Genomic DNA, 18102 nt, shown 5'->3' with positions numbered 1-18102 from the left:
ACACATAATAAAGGTGGCCAAAATTTTGTAATCATATAGGTAAAGCATCTTTGTCTTTTGCATAAATCTGAAATAATTAATCTGTGCAGTAAACCAGGGCTGGTTTTTGGAAGGGACTGTTCTGAGGGTCAGGTTCAATCGGTATCTTTTCCCACAGCAGAAACTGGTGCTCTCCTTTGCCTTAAGACAAGACGCAGATTGAACCTGACCTGCTACTGAGGCTGGAAGCAGGTTCACATATAAACTAGTGTCAACAAGAATAAAAAGCCCCTAATTAAACATTAGCCAGTCAAGATAGCAGGTTTGGTGGTTGGTTAATCCAGCCCGTTCACTCGCTTCCCAAATGCCCCAAGAGATTTTGAGGTGCAGTAAATATCCCATAGCTGTGCCTGCGTTAGCAAGTCTCACTGCCCGGGAGTGGAACCATAATGCAGAAGGGTGCTGAGTTTACACTGCTCACACCGAGAGGAATCCATTTCGTGTGCCCTCTCCATGATGCAAACCGAAGCATGGTAAGTGGAGATGATTGGGGCATTCACTGGGTGAGAGCTCTGCTGACCTGAGCTGAACACTAATGTGGAGGCACCCTCTGTGAGCTGGCCCCCTTCCAGCTTCTCTGCAAAAATACCAGGATAAGGAGCACGTTAAGAAATACTGCTTAATCCCAGGAGCATAACGTTAAGCTTTATAGCTAGGGCATTAGTATATGAATCATGCTGAATAATAGCACGCCATCAACGAGCTGAGAAGCACATATTTCCATGAATGTTAAGGCATGAACAGCGTTCCTATGTTGTACACACAAATAAATCTCCAGCTGACGGTTAAGTAAGGCGTGAAGTGACCGTGGCGAATGAAAAGGCAGAGCTAGGACCAGGCTGCAGGTTTTCTCACCCAACACCAGCCTCATGCGCCTTGCCATCAGCACAGGGCTGGCCCACACAGGACAGTTTCCAAACAGAGTTAAGTTCCCAAACCTGCCTGACCTTCAGGGAAGAGCTTTCAATTGCAGATAAATGATGGATGGTTTTTGCTTTTAGCAGCTGAGGCTACGTTGTGGGGGGACACAACTCCCTTTTCCATGGGGTGTGATGTCTTCATTTGGCTAAATTTAATGGCAGTCACTGCTGGTACTCAGTTTTCAATCGTTCTTCCCCTAAAGCAAGTGACCGTGCCCCCGATGTTATTTCTAGCATCGCTGTGACCCTGCTGGCAGAGCAACAGCAACCCAAGTTTGGACAAGGTCTGGGCCAGCATCTGTGCTTGGGAGGAGACCCTCAGGGTACAACGTGCCAGATCCTGCTGTATCTGTGTCAGTTCACACCAGTGCTCATATCGGTATCTTTTTTTTTTTTTCCCCTCCGTAGACAATGCAGCCGATTTTCCTCTGCTTCTGCCAGCCTTTACAAGGAAAATAAATCTCTGTAGTTAAAATCACAAGTCCTCGTAAAAAACTGCTTGTGCCCAGAAAGCTAAGCGTCGGAGCTTGCCTGAAGCTTAGGAAGAAGTGGCATCTTTTTCAATAAATTTACATCTCTAAATAGATGATAAGTGTTGAATCAATTTCCATATGTTTAAAATAGCAGAGCATTAAGTATTCTGGCACTTCAAGCAATCAACTAATTTGGGACTATTATGAGAATATCTTTTATACTAGTGGAGCAATTCATCTGAAAAACAGGGACAGCGTGCATCTCTGTGCCCTTTCGATATCATAAAGGACAGCAAATCGACAAGAAATCCTATTTGTTTGCCTGAGGAGGTTACAGTGTCTTATGACATTCGGGTCTTCGCAAAATCAACTTCCAGCTCTTCACAAAGTAAGAGAGAGCAAGACAAGATGCAAGGGCAGAGGCTGTCCAGGGCTCTCCGCCTGGTTTCTCCCATCCCTGCCTCCAGGCTGGGACGGATCTCTGGCCACATCCAGCTGGCTGTGTGCTAACCCTCAGCCTGAAACAAAGCTCAGCACTTTGTTCCTACTGTCACGTTCATGTATGAGATGACAGTCATAGTGTCACGAGCATTAAATGCATAAAGCCAGTGCTTCGGAAAGTTTCAAGGAAAATGAATGCCTTTAAAATCAGCTGGTGTTTTTTACCATGGTGCTGCCGGTCTGGATGTCAAGGGCAGCAGAGCCTTGAAAACTGCCTGCCTGCAGGGCCAGGAAGATAACAGTGCACCACATTGCATTCTCCCTCACACTTAGCACACGATCTTTCTAGTCCCAAAAAACAGGGGCTTGGATGAGGACAGATTTGGGGTTGTTTGATGACTTTTTTCATTTCAGTTCTTGTCCTGGAAAAGGCGATCCCACTGGGGAGAGCTGCTAACTAGCAAGTGGACTGTTCTTGCCCAGACCTTCTTCACTATTTACGTGTTGATTTCTTACTGCCAAAGCAATAAGAAGTTCAGCCACTGATTTCAAAAGGGGGATGTCAGGACTCATGGGAGCAGCAGGATCTTAATTCTTACAGCTTTGTAGCTAACATTGTTGGGTAGTTTAAAACTTAATTGGGAAACCATGCATTTCTAATTCACCTTCCCTCCGCAACAGCTTCTTGGCTTGGATCACTCTTCACAGTTTTCTTGCTCTTTCCTCGACTCCATTTACTATGGTGATGGGATAAGGAAAGAAAATCACAAATCCCTGTCTAGATGCTCTGGAAAGCTGGGCATCCTCAGGATCAGGAAAACCAGGTGGGAAAAAAAATTACAAGGCACCATCCAGGGATTTTTCACTTTCTACCTCAATGTTGGCTGTCGCTGCTAGGTGCTCACCATCTAAAAATCAATCTCTTGGGCAATACTCAGCTTGAGGCCCTGAAAGACCCATTGCACTGCTGTGGTAGGACATTTAATGCTCTTACAAACGTGTGTTTGTGATAGTGGATGAAACTCTGGACGTAGAAAAACCATGTTGAGAATGAGCTTGTAGCAGCAACAGTAAGAAACTTTTTGTTTTTCAAGCTCCGTGGTGTGAACAAAGTCTGTGAGGGGTTGGCCATGAGCCCTAACAGGACCAGCCTCCCTTACCAACTTTTTCTCCCCAAGGGATTTTCTTTTTTGGAGTTAGGGCAGCAGTCTTTCCTTAAGAGACCAATCTGCAGAGGCAGCGTAAAGATGTACGAGAACGATCTGACACAGCACAGCAATTACGGGTCCCATCTCTAATAATTTACTGGAGCTCGCCCTACTGCCCTTTCTGCATTTAGACCGGCAGAAGGGTGCATAATGAGGGCCACAGGAGGACAATCGGGTTCTTAGAGCTGGTCAAGCGAATTAAAGTGAATTACTTGGCAGTTCACCAAAAGCAGACCAAAGAGGGCTCTTCAGGAGGGAAAAAAAAAAAAAAAGAGAGAGAGAGAGAGAGAGAGAGAGAAAGAAAAATACTCTTGAAATTGGCCAGTCCACAGGCTGCATTTGTCAGATTTCAGACCTGTCATAGAGGAGGACAGTGGGTCAGTGTTTTGTAGAGACACCAAACCTGTGTATTACCAGAATTCACCTGTAAAATGCAAATATTTATAGTTCTGATCCAACTGGCATGGTTATAGCAGTCCCATGCTCTTTGTTCCTAATAGTCTCTACACACAGTTGAAGGGTGAGATGCCATTTCCAGCAGGAGGTGGTTACTGGTGAGCAGCATCCTTTTAGGACGACCTCGCAGCATTGCCCTGACCTCATGAAGGCCTGGCTCGGGGTGATGGAAAGCCCTGGGGCTGCTGCATCCTAGAGGGAGGTGGAAGCGGCCGTGCATCCCTATAGTGTGGGGGGAAATACTTTCCACAAGACTTTTGCCACCGCTCCACAGCCCAGCACCTCCGCAGGCCTCCTCCTAGCATCACCAGCATCACTATTTGTACAGCCTGCTGCTGGGGTACAGGTGGGAAGGGCGGCGAGGGCTGTCACACGTGCATAAATAAATAAGCAAGGCCACTGGATTTGAGTGGCTATGCTGCCAGACGTGACAAAGGCTTCTGCAGTGTGTGCTGCAAGAAGATCCTTAAAGCCTCATTCGAAACCTGCCAGCTTCCCTACCCCACAGAAGGGAGATAACGCACAATGCATTCTTCAAAGTGGCACTTTAAGGGCTAAAAAGATGTTCATGTAGGGCTTTGAAAATGCACAGAAATCACAGGTACTAACACGATGCTGGGGTAAGACCAAGCACTGCTTCCACCCTGCATCCTCCATGAGCTTTGGGGGGGGACCCAAAAAGAGGTCTGTGGTGGTGGCACCCTGCCCACAGGTTGCAGGCAAGCTGACACCCAGGCCAAGAGTTTGGGAAGATTTGGTGTTTTCACTAGACCTTGGAGGCCCGGAACACAGTTCCAGGTGGGCAAAAAGTGCTTTGCGCCTTCTGCCCATGGAGTGACATCCGTGGCGCCCCACAGCATCCTGGTGAGAGTGCCAGTGGTGGGTTTGCTGCCCTGCTTGGCATCACCGGTTGCTTTTGCAGCGGTTGCATGATTTATTTGTCACCTAGCCAGACGTGCAGATGGCCACTTGGGACTGGTGAGAGGTTGGTGAGGAGACCCCAACCTCATCGCCCAGGCTGCGAGGCTTCCCCACGTCACGGGACACGGGACGGGGACGGCCGGCGTGGCGTGGCGTGGCAGCCACCAGCAACTCGCAGCCAGGAGCTCGCAGAGCAGCTGGGCGCGCAGGGGGGGACCCCTTTAAAAGGCTTTCTCTTTAAAACACAGAAAGGGGAAGGAAAAAATAAATAATTAAAAATCTGGAAAGACAGAAAGAAAAAAAAAGGAAAAGAGCGAGGAAGCGGCTTGCTGGGCGCCCTCCTCCTCCAAGCAGCGCTGCTTTTTGGGGGTACCCCCTTCCCTCCCCGAGGGTCTCGCTGCCTCCGGGGGCCACCCCGGTCCCCTCGGCCGGGGCGGGGGCGCGGCGGGGGCGGGGGCGGGGGCGCGGGGCGGGGGCGCGGCTGTGGTCGGGGGCGCTGCCGCTGCCGGGGGCTCGCCGGCGATGGCTTTCGAGGCGCTGGCGGAGGCTGCGGAGCGGTGGTGCGCCCGCACGCCCTTCCAGCTCATCGCCGCCGAGGAGACGGAGAGGCGCATGGACTTCTACGCCGAGCCCGGGGTCTCTTTCTACGTCCTCTGCCCGGAGGCCGCCTGCGGCGACAATTTCGTGAGTGACCCGCGGGGGACGCGGGGAGGGGGGGCTCGGAGGAGCGAGGTGGCACGGAGGGGGGAGTGGGGAGCCCTCCCCCAAGTCCTGCCGGCTTCGGGACGGGGATGTGCCGGGGGGTGGGGGTGGCCCCCGGAGGGCTGCGGGGCCCGGAGCCTCCCCTGCGCGCAGGGAGAGCCGCAAAATGGAGTCCGCGGCCGGTGCGGGGCGGCCCCGCGGGCAGGGACCAGCCATCGACCCCCCCTCCCCATCCCCGGACCCCTTTCTCCATCCCCGGAGTCCCCTCTCCATCCCCGGCCCCCCCTTTTTCTCCTGCCCCCCATCCCCCGGGGGCGCGATGCTCCCCGCCTGGCCGCCGCTGCTGCTGCCTCCCCCCCCCCCAGCCTCCCCCCCCCGGGGGGCTGGGGGCTTGCAGGGTTGTCACGGCAAATGGAGAATGGGCAGGGATAAAATGGAGTCGGGATGACAGCAGCCCCCCTCCCCTCCCCGCAGCTCCACACAGGGGCAAAAGGAAGGGGGGACCCGGCTGTCGCCCCCCCCAGTGACAAGGGGCAGCGGGCAGGTGGCGGTGCCCTTCCCGCCGGGCTCCCGGAGGAGTTGAGCAGCAAGTTTGTGCCGAAGGAAGCAAGGGGGGGGCTCTCCTCCTTGTCCCCGTGGGCAGCAGGAGGGCAGCGGGTCCCAAAGTGGCCCCTCGCCACGGGGCCTGCAGGAGCAGGGCGCTGGTGAAGCACTGCTGAAGGCTTTTCGTCCTCGGCAATGGTTGGGGCGACGTGGCTCGCACCCCACCTGCGGTGACTTCCATCCCTGGGCCCACTTGAAATGTGCCTCGTAATCCCCTTCGTGGCAGGTGAGAGGAGGGAGGTTTGACAGCTGGGCTAACGGGAACAAAGAGCAGCAAAGGGACGACCCCGAGACCTCAAATCCCAGTGAGCGGGGACGTGCGTTTGTGTCAGGCTGAGTTATGAAGGAAGGGATCCGCAGCTGCCTTACACATCTGCCCAGGGATACACGAGACCTTCAACCACAGGCCTGGATATGCCAAGGCGACACCTCAGGGCATGGGGGACAGCCCAGCACCCGCATCCCTGCACCAAACCCCATGCTCATTCCCTTCTGGAGATGCCCCTGCCCAGACAGGGCCATGCCCACTGGACCCTCAGGAAGGGATGCACGTGAAGGCAGCTGCAGGGCACGGCTGAAGTTGTTGTTGGCTGCTAATGGTGTTGGAAATTGCAAAGCAAGCTCGTTATTTTTCTTAGACGTGCCTTGTTTCATCCTATACTGCTCGGTAATCGAGAGAACCCTCTCAAAACAAAACCTAGTCAGCTAAAAAAAAAACAAAACCCAAAGCTCAAGCAGTTTCAGACCCTGCTTCCATCACAGGCCAGTTTCTGTGGGTTTGCACCCATGTTTTCCCTTTTTTTGTTTGGCAAATATTTTCATTCCAGGGTTGCTGCGGGAAGGACTCCCCACCCAAAGCCACCAGTAATAAAACTGAGTAGAGGGGCCAAATTCTGCCATTTTGGGCATTATTATTTGAGGCACTTTTCTCTAGTGATTAGACTTTGAAGATAGGCAGGTAGGTGTCGTTCTCAATTCTTTTCCTCTTGATGGTGTCTCTAATGTGATTAAGAACCACTAATGAACTGGTTCACCAGCATCATCTTTTCTGCTCCTGGTGCACTGTGAAGCTTCATTTATGGTCCCAGCTTGGCCGTCTTGCTTTATGCAGTCATTTTCTTTCTCTTTTTTTTTTTTTTTTTTATTTCCTTAGAAGGTAAGTTTACTTTCTCTACATGCAATTACAGGCTAAAGTTTATTTTAAGGAGACTTAATGCAAGCCAAGGGACTGATTCTCCTTTGCACTTGAGCCTTGTTTTGTGGCCCTGGTAACATGGAGGAGAGTGAAGGTAAAAGGAAATGTAACTACAATTCACAGTGGCACACTTTATGGTCTTTATGCACCCTGTAACTCTTATAAAGGAGCCTCACATTTAATAAGCATCTGGTGCCTGGTACCCTTGTTCTCTTTCTTTATGTCCTATTTCATAATAATGTGACTTAAAAAAACTATGTAGGAGGTGCCAGAGAAGTCCATGATAACTCCCTCGTAAGGAGGAAATGATGAGCATGGTGAGTTTAAAAGGGAGGAGGAGAAAGACTGAGAAAGCTTGCCAAGAAGTAACCTGGGAGATAAAAACTGATTTTTGTATAATACCAGAGATTCCAGATCACAACAGCCATAATATTAATTTCCTGAGAAGGTGTCTTTGGGCCAGGTCTTTTAACATGTAGATGACCCGTCTAGATGCCTACTACCATTTTCAGCACCACCTGGACACTAAGACTCTTTGAATCAGCATTTTGCATAGCTGAATTATGTACAGGTTAGATCCTGAGGTTCATGGAGGTTCATAATCCCAAAGGATTAACTGGATTTGTATAGCCATAGCCAGCGAGGGTTGAGGTGCTATGCCTTACAGCCCATCATTTGTTTTGTCACCTTGTTATTGCTGGTATTCAAAGTGAGCAATAAAGCAAATAAAAATACTGTGCCACCTTGTTGCAAGATTTCCTGCAAAATAGTTTCTAACAGAGGTCGTGAATCTGAATACTCACCATTAAAAAAAATAATAATAATAAAAAATAAAGCTTTGCTGGCGTGTTCCACAGGCTAGAACAAGGTGGTCCAGCATCACCGAATCATCCAAGGACACGAGGGGAAACAAGCCCCTCAAGCTGCAGCGCCGTGGAGAGCCTCAGCTCTGTGCTGTGCACGGATGCTGAATGGAATAACTCAGCCACAACCCTGGGTCAGCCGAGGTGGATGCTGGTGGCTGGGTGTGCTTTTGTAGTGACACAAAGCAACCGTGAGCAAAACAGGGCAAGCTTGGAAAACGCATACTCTAGTGATGAGGTTAATATGTTTTTTTTTAATTGCACAGCCATGGACGAGTGCTGTGGTCCACCAGAGTGCCAGCAGCCTGCTGCAAAGAGGTTCTCAGGCGCCAGGGTTTTTCCAGGAAAAGCATCTCTGTACGTGCAGTCTCACTGCCTGCTCTGGCTTTCTAAGCAGGAGCTGAATCCTCAAATTGTTTTCCTTGTTTGATTTCGAGCAGCCAAAATTCCTTTTGCAGCTCCTGTGCTGCCTCGGGGCAGCACTGAACGTCCACGGAGATCTGAAGATGCAGCTGAATTTATAGGTGTTATAACACCAGCCATTATTGCCGGTGAGGTGTTTCCTTGGGGGGAGGAGATGTGGTCAAGCCATTCAGGGGCTGATTTTCATTTGTAAGGAAGCCCCCCCCCCCGTGTATAGCTCTGATAGTCGAAGGAGGCCACAATTTACACAAGAATCAGGATGTTAACACTCGTGGTCATTTCATACACATAAACAATTAAAGCAGGATTAGCATGAGTCATGAATTGCCAATCTGGAACATCCAGCCCTTAAGTTTGGCACGAGGATTAGAAGTAATAAAAAGGTTATTGCTAACCCTGCTTATTAAGAGATCATGGGCCAGACCTCCACAATTTTGAGGCTGTTCTTACAACGCTGCGATTTTGAAGAGAGTTCATCTGGTATTTTAAAGAGGGTTCATCTGAGTCCATTTGATGTATCTTCTGCCTTTTTAGGCCATAAAAATCATGAAACCAGATTTATTTATTTTTTTAAAAGAGAAACTGAGATTTGGTTATCTATTTATAGGATTCCGAGGCCCATGGCTTTAAGATGGCATGAAATACCATGAGACTTGTGGTATGTGTCTTTCAGAGCTGGCAAGGCTGTAAAGAACCCGATTGATTGCCAGGCTGGTAAGAGATTACTCTGGGTACATGGAAAGAGCAGGACCTACTCAGTAAGACAGGGCCTTTTCTGAGCAAAACATTTTGCTATGGCTATGCTTGCAAATGCAACAAGCAGCAAAGAAAATGCAGGTTCAGTGAGGTGAGCAGCGCATCAGTGACAGTTTTTTGTCTTAAAGACACAACTTGGGTGATATTGAGTAGTGTTTCCTTTAGCCAGATGTAAAACTGCACCCCTGGCAGGTGTTCACCACGGAGCAGGCAGGCAAGGTGGAAGCCTTATGTTGGGGATGGAAATGTCTGTTATTCTTGCTCTTTCCCTGAATGTTAGTTAAGCTGCAGGGTAACCCTCCCCTGTCCCCGCTGAAGCATAACTTGCTGTTTATAGCACAGTAAAAAGCTGCACAGCACTTTGGGGAAAAGAATTGCCGTGCAAAAATAGAGGTATAAGAGTCTCTAACCATTCTTGCAGCATTAGGCTTCCCTGTTTAGCAGGCTGTCTGAGACAGTCCTGTGCACCACGTCTCCGAAGAGAAGGTCTTTAAAAGTGCATGTTAAATTGTGCTGCACGAAACAGTGTTATCTGAGTGCTTCCTCCATTGCTCACCAGCTCCCTGTTTCAAACAACATCATGCCAGCAGAAGAAGCATCATTTTGGGAGAGGCTTCCCAGAGCCAGGCTGGGGAAATGGCCTCTCTTCAAGCAAGAGCAAGATGAGAGGAAATATCCCAAATGGGTTTACTTGTGGCTGCCAAGGTCTAGGAGGAGCAAACCTCAAAACAGAGAGAGGAAGGGAGGGAAGTGTGAAGTGTCCGGATGCTGTGGGTGCCCAAACGTCTCTCCTTGGCTCTGTGTCCGGTCCATGGTTTTATTTTGCATCATGTTTTCTTCTGCATCATCAACAGAGTTAGACACCAAATTCCACCTCCAGGAGCACTTGCACCAACACCCGGAGGACAAAGAGCTGCTTTAGCTCTTCCTGAGGGCTTTATGGCAGCAGATGATGCAGAAGGAAAGAAAACCCAGTGTGACTTCCAGGTCTAAGCAGGGCTAGTATCAAACAAAAACACCTCTACTTGTAAAACGTGCATGTGATTTCCCTCCCTGCCTTCTGTTTCGTGGTGTCAGTAACATCAAAGTTCCTCCTCAGAAGCTTGGCCTCTGAAACAGCCCACGGTGCGGGTCCGAACCAAGGGGGGCGCAGTGTACTTTGGCAGATGTTTACAACCTGTCACCTTATAAAACCATGTGGAGAGGTCAGCGTGGGTTCCTGTTAACACCTTCTCTTTCTTGTGTTGCTGTTGGCTTCCAGCATGTGTGGAGCGAAAGCGAGGACTGCTTACCTTTCCTGCAGCTCGCGCAGGACTACATCTCCTCCTGTGGGAAAAAGACGCTCCATGAAATACTGGAAAAAGTCTTCAAATCCTTCAGACCCGTAAGCGCTTCTTATTTACTTCTAAATTTCGGTTGTCTGTGATTGTCAATACAGTAGTACTGGATGGGGCAAAGCAGTTCTCCTTACTTCTCCAGTCAGTGCCCATGTGCAGGGGTGTTAGCACATCAGTCTCTATCAGGCATTTGCAGATTGCTTCTCAGAAGCCATCTGCCTTCTTATTTCCAGCTATGAATGTGAGAGAATGAGATGCCTGCCTGGGGTGGGAAGCCAACTGGTGCTGCAGCCGGTGGCATGCAGTCTCTGCATGGGGATGGCATCGCTGCCTCTCGGGAACAGGGCACGAGTCAGGACTTTGCACCAGAGTGATTTCCCGGTGCTGTAAGTTGGGAATTTTGCAAGGACCCCAGTGGTGGTTGAGCTTTTGCTTTTAGGATGGCTGCCACCTGATACTTGCTAACGCCACTTTAGTCAAAGCTTGGGAAGAGGCCGGAGCCAGAGCTGGGTTTTGTGGGAAGGGGGGCTTTTATTCTTGTCTTTCACTGGTTTGCGGCTGCTCAGCTTTCTCTGTCCTTGTTTAACACTAAGATTTGGGTGGAAGCCTGTTTTTTGTCAGGGTGAGGTGACTTTTTTGGGCTGGCCGTTGTGCTCCATCTGGTTTGCCAAACCCTCCTCTTGCACAGCCTCTCCTTTGGAAAGGACGACTCAAATGCAATAATTACAGTAAATGCAGCAGTCAAATACAATAACTGAAGCTTGACTGCTGGTAACTCACTGATTTTGACATGACCTGGGCTGAACGGGCAGGCTGGTGCAGAGGAGAGAGGAGCTTCATCGCTAGGCCCATGCTTCATCCCTGCATCTCCCTTGGTGTCTGTGGCAAAGCTGACCAAAAACTTAAGTGAACATGCAGACAGCTTCCCCTCCTCTGTTTTTCTGGCTGACTAATCACGAAGACTGAAAATTTATCCCAAGTATTTGGAGCGAAAGGGAGTGGTGATATGAAAACACTGGGCCTCCCCACGTTGCACCCTTGCGTTGCCGTGGAAAGCCACAGCTGGTCGACATGAAAGAGCATAATTTTAAAAAATCCTCTGAGAGACTGGAAATAAATAGAACAGATGCACACTTTTCTTAGAAAAATCTGGAAATCTGATCCTTCAGAACAGCTGCTTGTAATTGTGAAAACATACAAAAATATAAATATGTTTCCCAGAACAATATTCAGCTCATGGATCTTCATAGCTGTTCTCTCCCCCTCTGAAAAGCTGTGTCTTTGAGGAGAGACTTCCATTGGTCTAAGTAAAGAGGACTTCAAAAAGACTTAATTAAATTGGTACAGATCACTTACTTCATTTTAAACCGCATTTATTTCAGTGTAGCTTATGTTGCTGAGAAATTGGCTTCAGTCAAACCAAGTTAAGCTACTTCAGGATAAAAGGGTTCAAAGCCAGGGGAACCATTATGCTAATTCAGTCTGGGCGCTTCGTTAACATGTCAGATTTCACCCGATGACTCCTGTAACCAAGCACACAGGCTGTGGTTGAGCTGGAACATATCTTTACCAAAGACATCCAGTCTGGATGCGAAGGCCTCAGATGACTTCAAGGGTACAATACTACTGGGTACAAATCATTAGTTATACTCTTCTGAAAAAAAAAATCTTTTATTTATAATTTTATTTATAATTTTTCTAGTTTTGCTTCTAGTCTGTTGAATTTCGTTGTGTTTTTGTCTGCTCAAGAATAGCATCCTCCGTTATCAGAGCCCTCCTGCAGACAGCAAAGTCCCTTTTCATTTTCTCTTCGAGGTACCACAAAGGTAGTGTAGGAGATTCTCCTTTGACAGTACCGAGGGGTTTGCATTGGTTGTAACTAAGCTGGTTTTATAATTCAGTGTATGGTTGTGTGTTGACAAGTCTAATGAGAAATGTATTGACATTTTCCCTGTATTGTAATTATTAAAAACAGCACACACATGGTAAAATAGATTTTAAGAAGTGAGGAATAGTACAGTAGATATATGGAAACTGTTATTTTACACCGTTTTTCAGTTTTATTTTTTTACACCATTTTTTTCAGTTTTTTTCAGGTTTATTTTTCAGTGTGGTTGTATGTCAGCTTTTGGTAAGAGGCATTGCCACACCGGTTTCACGAGTGTGTGACTTTAAAAGTACTAGGTTATTTGTATCAGGGCACTCTGAAAGAGTTAAGAAAGACATAAAAATAAAAAAATGCCTGAGGGAAATGGCACTAACCTGAAGAGTTTGCAGAGAACCAGAAAGTGAGTCATAAAACTTAGCAGGATTCCTGCACTGAGCTTACCGCTGGTCTAAAAGCCTGCGTCCAAAGTGGGGAGTCTGCAGCATAAAAGCCTTTTACCCCAAGTTTGTTGGATTCGTATATGTCTCATTGGCCTCCCTGTACTTCCAAAAAATACCTAGCAGATGGGTAGTTTGGCCAGCAGGAATAAGGAGATGTAGTTCACGCTGTACAGCTGCTGGTTGTCCTTCTTCCCTCCTCACCACCCTCCTGTTGTCCTTCTCCACATGTCCCCACCTGCCAGTTTTGTTCTCTTTGCCTATTTGGCTAATGGATCATCTCTCTCTTTTCCACACCTTTTTTTTTTTTTTTTTTTTTCTTTTTTCTTTCAATTAAAGTCCTTCCCAGTCTGCCATAGAGATGATACTTTAGTGAACAAAGTAGATATGGACTAGAAGTAGACATGAGAGTTGGTCTGGGGTCAGCTCACACCTTCATCATCTAATTTTGTCCCCAACTTTTACTTTACCTCCTCCTGTTTTGACCAAATTTGTTTGTAGAGCTCTCTTTACCTGATCCTTCCTCCTTGGGGTCAAGATCTTGGCTGATTTGCCACTGCAGTGCAGAGACCAGTAAGTGTTTAAGGGTGGTGAGGGACAGCAGAGGTGCCAGGTGTCTTGGAAAATCCTACCTTGAAAGCATCCACGAGAGAGCAAAACTGTGCCTCCCTTGGAGGAGCATCCCATCCTGTCCCCATCCTTCCTACCCTCAGTAAAACTTAACTGAGGTGGGTGGTGGCTTTGATCCTGATGTTCACCATGCCAGGGAGAGGAGAGCTGGGTGTCCTGAGGGTGAAAGTAAGGGGGATGTGTGAAAAACAGAGACCTGTAGGCTTGTGAGCCTTTTTGGTTCTTGCGGTGTATGTTGTGGATTTTATTTTTTTTGTGCTAGTTTTGCACATAAAAGGCTTCCAGCATCCCGTAAAATGAAAATGGGGCTCTCAATCCTGTGGCTCATTTCCCTGCAAATCAGGGAGGAATTATTAGTGGAGCTGGGCAAAAAAAAAATGTGATCAAAGCTCTTTCTGCCAGTTGATGTAAACGGAGCAGTACAACACACGAATCTAATTTGAATACACCAAATCAGTTGAGCGACGATAGTACTGAGGGGAAAAAAGAGAGAAGTCTAGAGGCCTTGCTTTTACATTTTAAAAACTGTTTTAATTTTAGCTTAAAAATGAAAGAAAGCCCCCACATCCTGAAAATGAACCATGTCATTTCGCGTTCACATTCTGCAGTTCAACATAGGATTTGAAAAATAAGTATGCATGGGAGTATTTTTTTCTGTTTGTTCTGCTCAGAAGACAAGAACACTTCAGCTGGGGTCTCTCTGTAAGTATTTTTAAAATGCGAAGGAGGGATGTAGTCAGCAAATTCTCCTTCCATTTTGCTGCTGAGAAACCCTGCAACTAAAAAAATGTTTTTCTCACAGTGACGGTGAAGAATACATGGACCTGGAAGCTAATTCTCTGTAATTGTCCACCAAATAATTTTGAAGGTTAATCGTGGACTAAATTAGTGTAGATCCCTAAAAATCTGCCTCGTCACAACCGTCTGATTTTTATACTACCACCGAGCAAGCATCACTCGTGATTTTTCTGGTTTTGTCTCCTTTGAGAGATAGCAGCTGTGTCGCACTCCAAACAGGGTGTTGCACACATGTGTCTGTGCTGCTCCTCCAGCCCTGGCAAGCTAAATCCATAGTATTCCCAGTAATGACTGGCATGTGGTTTTGCTTTGCGGATATTAACAGCTGGTAGTACAGGATTCTAATGTGAGATTTCCAGAGCAGATCCGTTATTTTGGTTATCATTCGGTTTATCTGTCTTCTTGACTTCTGTTGGCTTGGCAGCCTTTTGGAGGAGATGGGAAAAGTTCAAGCGCTGTCATTTGCTCCTTCTCCTGTGGCAAGCAAATGCCATGGCAGTGATCTGAGCTGTCAGATGGAGGCATCCAAACATCCTCCAAGGAAAATGAACTGGCAGTTCTTCAGAAGCCCAAATCTAATTTGCAGAAATTTAAAGGGATTTGGGCAACTTTCAGTTGAGCACACAGTGTTTGTTACGGAGATTGCTTCACCCAGCAAGCAAGTCTTCATCTGGTGTGGTGGAGTGAAGAGTTCAGGAAGAAGCAGTTAACATAGTGGTATCCTTGGGGTTTTAGGGACACCGCCTACTCCCCACTAGCCAGTTCTGCATGAGGATGCTTTAATTTTTGGCCTGTGGATGGTTACAGAACACAATCTTAAATCAGGTTAACTACTGCTACACTATAATCATGGTTTGTTCTGAAGTGAAACCACTGCCAGGTCTAAACACTCAAAAAATTGTGATATGACCTCAGGGACAAAGGCAGAGCTTTTCAAAAGCGCTTTGCTTTGGTTTTATTTATCTTCTGGTCTCTGAGCACTTAATTTGGTGTGAGGATGCATTTTCAAACCTTTCTCTATCACATGAGGGAGAGAAAGGGAGTCGAGATTGTTATGTAATGCTGTTATTCTAGGATTTGAGGTTTCCAAGAAGTGACATCTAGGTATTGTGGGAAGATTTAAAGCGAAACTGCACGAGTGGGTAACTCACTGTTACACGGTCTTTTCTCTTCTTTGTAGCTTCTTGGGCTTCCAGATGTTGACGATGATGCATTTGAAGAATATAACGCAGATGTGGAAGAAGAGGAACCAGAAGCCGATCACCAACAAATGGGTGTCAGTCAGCAGTAATTTTCAGAGAAGCTGAAAAATGGGGAATCTTTTGGTACCAGGTGGGATCAGGTGGTCCCACACTAGCCTGTTCGATTTAGCACATTACATGGGGATATCTGGCTCCCAGGATAAAAGTTTTTTTTTTTTTTTTTTAAAGAAATAATAATAATCTGTGATGAGCTTTGCTAAGAAGCGACCTGAATTTTGCTCCTGCTTCAGTGGGGTTTCTATGGAGTTGTCTTGGTAGCATTCTGCCATTGCCAGTCTAGAAGTAGTTTTGTTGCTGACTGTCTCCTTGATTTGTACTCGAGAGTAACATTCACTGACACGAATGTAGGGTACTTTGAATGTAGGAACCATGGGGCTGGGGTACCGAGTACTCACACGTAACCTCTCGGGGGAAGTCTGTGCAGAGAGTAGCCGCAAGCTGCACTTTTAGTTTAACAGCTGTGTTTTTTGTCTCTACTACCAGACAGAATGCCAAATTTTGAGAGGTTTCTCCTGGAAAAAGCACACATTAGTTTAATAGTGGTCAGTACTGCAAAAATACACATGAAGGCTCGACAAAAATGATGGGAAGTGGGAAATCCAAGGGAGTGTTTGTGTCAGACGTGTTAATGCCATTTTACTGACACCTGAGTTTACAAGTGATTGGATTAATAACTGGGAGTAACTAGAGCTGTGGTATCAACAGTACACATCGTAATGAACCTGGGTAGTCTCACACCATATAACCCAAAACCAAATACTGTTTTTGTACAAATTCAATCAATTAAATCAGCCATTGCATATCCCACTTCTGCATGAAAACCAACTCTAAGCTTCATTGTTTTTAAAACACCGGTAAATTATTACGTCAATCTTGCAGCATTGCCAATTGAAGTGCAACTTAACTTGGAAGCCATAAGGGTATAAACCAGCATCTGGCTCTTAACGTTATGCTGGACTTTTTCCTCACGCTGGGCCTTTGAGCTGATCTGGGCATTTCCACCTCTGTGGAGGGGAGCTAAAATACTACCCAAGCAGGAAGGCCCCTCGTATTTTGTACCTACTTTGCATGGGTTTAAGTGGCTCCAATGAGTGCCAGACTGTGAAGATGCAGGGTCTCTTATTTACTGCCTTTTGTACTGAAAATATAAGAAGCAAAGCGATTCTGTTGTAAGACAGATATTTTCCGTAACAGATCAAAATGTTTCTAAATTAATTCCTTCTTTTTTTTTTTTTTTTCCATTTTTTAATGGCAAAATGAAGGCCACACGGTTCAAGAGCCCTTTTATACAGAATTAGCTTTATAAAAAACAAAAAGTGAGTGAAGAGCAATTGCTTGGACAACTCCCAGAAACAACTCATGCCATTTTGAAAACCCTGTTGGTAGCAACATCTCCTTGTCCACAGACTTTTTAAGGACATTTCTTTTATTTTTTTTCAAAGTTACTTAAGAGAGTAAGTTTTCTTGGGGGTTTACATTTCTGATGGTGGGTTGAGAGATGCATAGCTCTTGATTTTTCCAATCTGGGGCAAAGAACTTCCATAGCCAGGATGGTGTGCGGTACCTGATTACACACAGAAGTGTCTGCAATGCTTTAAAAGTCCAAGTTTAAAAATATTATATAAAAAAAAAAAAAAAAGTGGAAGAGAAACAGAGCTTAATGAAACTTTGTACATTCTTTCGGCATGCAGGCATAAACATGATAGTTGCAACACGTTTTCTATGGACTAGTGACGTGAGAACTGTGGCAGTTCATTGTATAGCACTGTACAGCAGCAATAGGCTTTTCGCTTATGGAAATAAAGTGCAAGAACAGTGGTTTCCATCCTTGCTTTAAATCCCTACGTTTCTGTTCCTCTCCATCTCAAAAAGATGCCATAACCTTAAGAACCTTGCTTCGGGAGAAGCTTTCTCTTTGTAGCATCCAGTCCTCCAGCTGTGGCTCGTGCAAATGGAAGCAAATGGGGCCGGCTTTCCCCTGCTGCAATGCCAAGCAAGAAATAATTTACAGTAGCACAAGCTATCGATTGAATTGTTAATGAGCGGTTGAGCATTAATATGGTTGTATGCAAACATAAAGCTGTAAATTATGTAGATACATTATTTCCTGCATCCACTAACTCACTTTTTTTGTTGGAATGCCATATGCTGTTGGAGTGACCTCTGCACCAGAATGCAAGCGTGTGGGGTAGCTGGGGACCCTCCTGCAGCTCCCAGCCCTGCAAAATCCCCACTGCAGCCAGCAAGATTTCGTTGAAGCAAAACTCCAGAGGGTGCACGAGGCTTGGCCCTGCAGAGAGCTGCACGCTCGTGTCCCCTTGTCACGCTGCTGGGAGCCGAATGCGTGGGACCCCCACCGCCGAACTGAAGCACTACCAGGCAGCACTAACAATAAACTGGAATTTTATACGTAGAAAACGTAATTGACGTGTGTATTAAATGTGAATGAGCATTAATATAGAATGTATTTTATCAAAAAATATTGATTGCTTACTTTGACCAAATACATTTCTGTATTATCATGTTACTTGTTCCATACTTAACCAAATGACGCAGGAGATGCGGAGCTGGCTTCATTGTATCACAAAGTGTTTATATATTTTATTTGTATTTTATTTTTTCCTCACTGCCCCCGTATTTTGAGGTTAGTAGCCTTTCGATAATTAACCAGGGGCAGCATGACCCCTGGCTGGGCTGCCAGACCGAGGTACTGGATTTGTGAACACGTGCGTGAATGCTCGTGCATCTGG

At 46.7% G+C, this 18102-nt stretch overlaps 1 protein-coding gene across 1 annotated transcript; it reads left to right on the top strand.

Annotated features, from left to right (window-relative positions):
* Positions 1-4903: 4903 nt before the first annotated feature.
* On the top strand, positions 4904-17874 carry MTURN (maturin, neural progenitor differentiation regulator homolog). Its single transcript, XM_068674519.1, has 3 exons — positions 4904-5142; positions 10262-10384; positions 15271-17874. Exons 1-3 carry the CDS (start codon positions 4981-4983, stop codon positions 15379-15381), a joined length of 396 nt encoding a protein of 131 aa, XP_068530620.1. The 5' UTR covers positions 4904-4980; the 3' UTR covers positions 15382-17874.
* The last annotated feature ends 228 nt before the right edge of the window (positions 17875-18102 follow it).

Source organism: Anas acuta, chromosome 2 (genome assembly GCF_963932015.1).
Source record: "Anas acuta chromosome 2, bAnaAcu1.1, whole genome shotgun sequence".
Taxonomy (NCBI): Eukaryota; Metazoa; Chordata; class Aves; order Anseriformes; family Anatidae; genus Anas; species Anas acuta.
This window is presented reverse-complemented; position numbering and strand designations above follow the sequence as displayed.